The sequence below is a fragment of the Babylonia areolata genome, chromosome 30 (assembly GCF_041734735.1).
Source record: "Babylonia areolata isolate BAREFJ2019XMU chromosome 30, ASM4173473v1, whole genome shotgun sequence".
Lineage (NCBI taxonomy): Eukaryota > Metazoa > Mollusca > Gastropoda > Neogastropoda > Buccinidae > Babylonia > Babylonia areolata.
In genome coordinates this window covers 218,705-223,704 of record NC_134905.1, presented here as the reverse complement: position 1 = coordinate 223,704, position 5,000 = coordinate 218,705, and the positions used below count along the sequence as shown (strand labels likewise).

At 47.3% G+C, this 5,000-nt stretch overlaps 1 protein-coding gene across 3 annotated transcripts in view; it reads left to right on the top strand.

The window, feature by feature from the left end:
• LOC143275621 (uncharacterized) overlaps positions 1-2,081 on the top strand; it is a 122,663-nt gene extending 120,582 nt beyond the window's left edge. Inside the window, exon 17 of one of the 3 annotated variants that reach the window (XM_076579865.1) lies at positions 714-2,081. In XM_076579865.1, the coding sequence (XP_076435980.1) occupies positions 714-870 (157 nt within the window). In that variant the 3' untranslated portion in view covers positions 871-2,081. The other 2 variants (XM_076579868.1, XM_076579869.1) reach the window with 2 other exon arrangements.
• The last annotated feature ends 2,919 nt before the right edge of the window (positions 2,082-5,000 follow it).

The window sequence follows — 5,000 nt, the reverse complement described above, 5'->3', positions numbered from 1 at the left end:
AACGTAGTCATGGAAACATAGTTATGAAACATAGTTATGGAAACATAATTATGGAAACATAGTTATGGAACATAGTTATGGAAACATAGTTATGGAAACATAGTCATGAAAAATAGTTATGGAAATGTAGTCATGGAAACATAGTTATGGAAACATAGTTATGGAACATAGTTATCGAAATATAGTTATGGAAACATAGTCATGAAACATAGTTATGGAAACGTAGTCATGGAAACATAGTTATGGAAACGTAGTCATGGAAACATAGTCATGGACCATAGTTATGGAACATAGTTATGGAAACATAGTTATGGAAACATAGTTATGGAACATAGTTATGGAAACGTAGTCATGGAAACGTAGTCATGGAAACATAGTTATGGAAACGTAGTCATGGAAACATAGTCATGGACCATAGTTATGGAACATAGTTATGGAAACATAGTTATGGAACATAGTTATGGAAACGTAGTCATGGAAACATAGTTATGGAACATAGTTATGAAACATAGTTATGGAAACATAGTTATGGAAACATAGTTATGGAACATAGTTATGGAAACGTAGTCATGGAAACGTAGTCATGGAAACGTAGTTATGGAAACATAGTCATGGAAACGTAGTAATGGAAACATAGTTATGGAAACGTAGTCATGGAAACATAGTTATGGAAACATAGTTACTATGAGAACCATTCCTTTTATGGCTTTCAGCAGCAAACACAGTCCTGATCCACAGAAGAAGAAGAAGAAGAAGAAGAAGAAAGATCATGTGAGTGAGAGTGACATCCAGACTGAGGGGAAGGGACAAAACTCAGTGTGTCATTCGGAGAATACGAAAATCTGGAAAACAAGAGTTGTTGGCCTTTAGGAGATGCGAGGCGAGTGTGTTGTGTGCAGTCTGCCATGTGTAACTTTGTGTGTCTGTGTGTGTGCGTGCGTGCGTGTGCGTGCGTGTGTGTGTGTATGTGTGTGTGTGAATGTGTGCGCGCGCCCTTGAATTTGAGATATTTTGTTTCACTATATTTTGATGATGATGACGGTGGCGATGACAATGATGCTGCAATGAAGGCCCCAGTCGTGTTTCGGAGACCACCTGACAATTTCACTCTCCTCCTGAAACACCCTGGCATCAACCCAGGCACGAGAAATACAGACACCTGCGGTGCTGGCCGGGAAATGGCAGCAACACGCCCAAAGACCCAGCCATGAAGAGGATGACCCTGACTGTGTGTCGTCCCGGGCAGTCCATTGGACCCCACACCACACTCACCTCCGGCTAGGAGTCACCCACGGACATATAAAGACTAAAACCCGCCTCTGGTGGCTTAATAATCAATAAACAGGGGTCACTCTCTTCGTGTAAAAGGCACACAACTTCAAGTCAACACTGCTTATGCTACAGATTCAGCCAGCACACAGGTAAATAAAAGGTACATTGGAGCAAATCAGCCTTACCTGTTTACTCACCAAAGCTCGTTATACTTTCGTTTCGAGTCGGAAACCCAACAAGGCGACCAGGTGTTTGTTTTGTAGTGTGTGTGTTCTGTGTAGCATGTTCAGGATGAAAAAGGCTTGGCCAGTCTTGAATTAAAGCCTGATTTGTGTTTGCACATTTCTTTTGTCTTTGCTGCTGTGTGCACATGTCACATGATCGGTATAAGAACAGGCCCGGCGCTTCCTTTTTTTTTTTTTTTTTTTTTTTTTTTAGGAAGTGTCTGGGTTTGCTCCAATGTGCATTTTATTTACCTGTGTTCTAGCTGAATCAGTAACGTAAGCATGTTCTAGCTGAATCAGTAACGTAAGCAGCAATTGACTTGAAGTTGCATGCCTTGTACATGGATGCAGTTACCACCCTCTATTTGTTTGTTGATCCTTCAGTCTCTGTTTCACTCCAGCCTCGTAATTCTTCCACCTGTGACTGGGGTTCGAACCTGCGTCCTTCCAGTCGTCAGAACGGTATTCTAACCACTGGGCCACAACGGCTGCCTCTCACTGTGGCCCGATGGCCGCGTGAATGTGTTGTTGTGTCTCACTGTGGCCCGATGGCCGCGTGAATGTGTTGTTGTGTGTCACTGTGGCCCGATGTGAATGTGTTGTTGTGTCTCACTGTGGCCCGATGTGAATGTGTTGTTGTGTCTCACTGTGGCCCGATGGCCGCGTGAATGTGTTGTTGTGTCTCACTGTGGCCCGATGTGAATGTGTTGTTGTGTCTCACTGTGGCCCGATGGCCGCGTGAATGTGTTGTTGTGTCTCACTGTGGCCCGATGTGAATGTGTTGTTGTGTCTCACTGTGGCCCGATGTGAATGTGTTGTTGTGTCTCACTGTGGCCAGATGTGAATGTGTTGTTGTGTCTCACTGTGGCCCGATGGCCGCGTGAATGTGTTGTTGTGTCTCACTGTGGCCCGATGTGAATGTGTTGTTGTGTGTCACTGTGGCCCGATGGCCGCGTGAATGTGTTGTTGTGTCTCACTGTGGCCCGATGGCCGCGTGAATGTGTTGTTGTGTCTCACTGTGGCCCGATGGCCGCGTGAATGTGTTGTTGTGTCTCACTGTGGCCCGATGGCCGCGTGAATGTGTTGTTGTGTGTCACTGTGGCCCGATGGCCGCGTGAATGTGTTGTTGTGTCTCACTGTGGCCCGATGGCCGCGTGAATGTGTTGTTGTGTCTCACTGTGGCCCGATGGCCGCGTGAATGTGTTGTTGTGTCTCACTGTGGCCCGATGGCCGCGTGAATGTGTTGTTGTGTCTCACTGTGGCCCGATGGCCGCGTGAATGTGTTGTTGTGTGTCACTGTGGCCCGATGGCCGCGTGAATGTGTTGTTGTGTCTCACTGTGGCCCGATGGCCGCGTGAATGTGTTGTTGTGTCTCACTGTGGCCCGATGGCCGCGTGAATGTGTTGTTGTGTCTCACTGTGGCCCGATGGCCGCGTGAATGTGTTGTTGTGTCTCACTGTGGCCCGATGGCCGCGTGAATGTGTTGTTGTGTCTCACTGTGGCCCGATGGCCGCGTGAATGTGTTGTTGTGTCTCACTGTGGCCCGATGGCCGCGTGAATGTGTTGTTGTGTCTCACTGTGGCCCGATGGCCGCGTGAATGTGTTGTTGTGTCTCACTGTGGCCCGATGGCCGCGTGAATGTGTTGTTGTGTCTCACTGTGGCCCGATGTGAATGTGTTGTTGTGTCTCACTGTGGCCCGATGTGAATGTGTTGTTGTGTCTCACTGTGGCCCGATGGCCGCGTGAATGTGTTGTTGTGTCTCACTGTGGCCCGATGGCCGCGTGAATGTGTTGTTGTGTGTCACTGTGGCCCGATGGCCGCGTGAATGTGTTGTTGTGTCTCACTGTGGCCCGATGGCCGCGTGAATGTGTTGTTGTGTCTCACTGTGGCCCGATGTGAATGTGTTGTTGTGTCTCACTGTGGCCCGATGGCCGTGTGAATGTGTTGTTGTGTGTCACTGTGGCCCGATGGCCGCGTGAATGTGTTGTTGTGTCTCACTGTGGCCCGATGGCCGTGTGAATGTGTTGTTGTGTCTCACTGTGGCCCGATGTGAATGTGTTGTTGTGTGTCACTGTGGCCCGATGGCCGCGTGAATGTGTTGTTGTGTCTCACTGTGGCCCGATGGCCGCGTGAATGTGTTGTTGTGTGTCACTGTGGCCCGATGTGAATGTGTTGTTGTGTCTCACTGTGGCCCGATGTGAATGTGTTGTTGTGTCTCACTGTGGCCCGATGGCCGTGTGAATGTGTTGTTGTGTGTCACTGTGGCCCGATGTGAATGTGTTGTTGTGTCTCACTGTGGCCCGATGGCCGTGTGAATGTGTTGTTGTGTGTCACTGTGGCCCGATGGCCGCGTGAATGTGTTGTTGTGTCTCACTGTGGCCCGATGGCCGCGTGAATGTGTTGTTGTGTCTCACTGTGGCCCGATGGCCGCGTGAATGTGTTGTGTCTGTCTGTTCATCTGGATGTGTTACATGTCAACTGCAAATTATACCCGTGTGATATTTTAATCCTGCACATGTATACACGTATGTATGAAAACAAAGTATGCTGGTGTCATGTTAAAGTGTATATTTTTTCTTTTTTTTATGTAAACACACATACAGAGCGATGAATATACATTTTCTGACATGCCTACTTGTGTCTGCACGATATGTTCATGTAAAATGACCAAAAAACATACAGACACAAATACCGGGCTATCTACCTACACACAAATACCCAGTAATCCACTTACGAACAAATACCTAGCTAACTACCTACATACAAATACACAAGCAATTGACCTACACACAAGTAATATGCGTGCACACACACACACACACACACACACACACACACACACACACACACACACGCACACACATGCATACATACATACATACATCTCCTCCCCCCCCTCCCCCTCCTCCCTCTGCCCCCGGCCCCTTCTGCCTCCCCCTCCACACACACACGTCAATAGATTTGCGTAGCCCAGAACATAACAACATGTCATTGTTTGGTTTTTTTCGTGTGTAAAGTAAGTGAAGAGACCCGAATCATTCACTGAATCACTGTAAACGTTGCTGTACATGTCCATTGAATGCAAGAGATGTATCTAATCATTTGCCGCGGATAACAAAAGAAAGCATGTAGCACTCCCATTGTGTTTGGGACGTTCCCAAGCTTTTAGTTCATCTGCAGGCCTATTTACACTTGTTGTCACTGATTGTTTGGGGTGTTGAATGGTACCATGGTCGTTCTGGAATAAATGAAGTTAAGTACACTCTCCTGTGGTGTCTGTATGTATGAGTGTCAGGTCTCTACGTTCTGTGCTTGTTCTTCATTTAGCGCCTCGCCTTTGCAGTTTTCAGTTTCAGTTTCAGTTTGTCAAGGAGGCGCCGCTACGTTCGGACAAATCCATACACGCTACACCACATCTGCTAAGCAGATGCCTGACCAGCAGCATAACCCAACGCGCTTAGTCAGGCCTTGAGTGCATGTTTATATATTTGTGTACATATCAG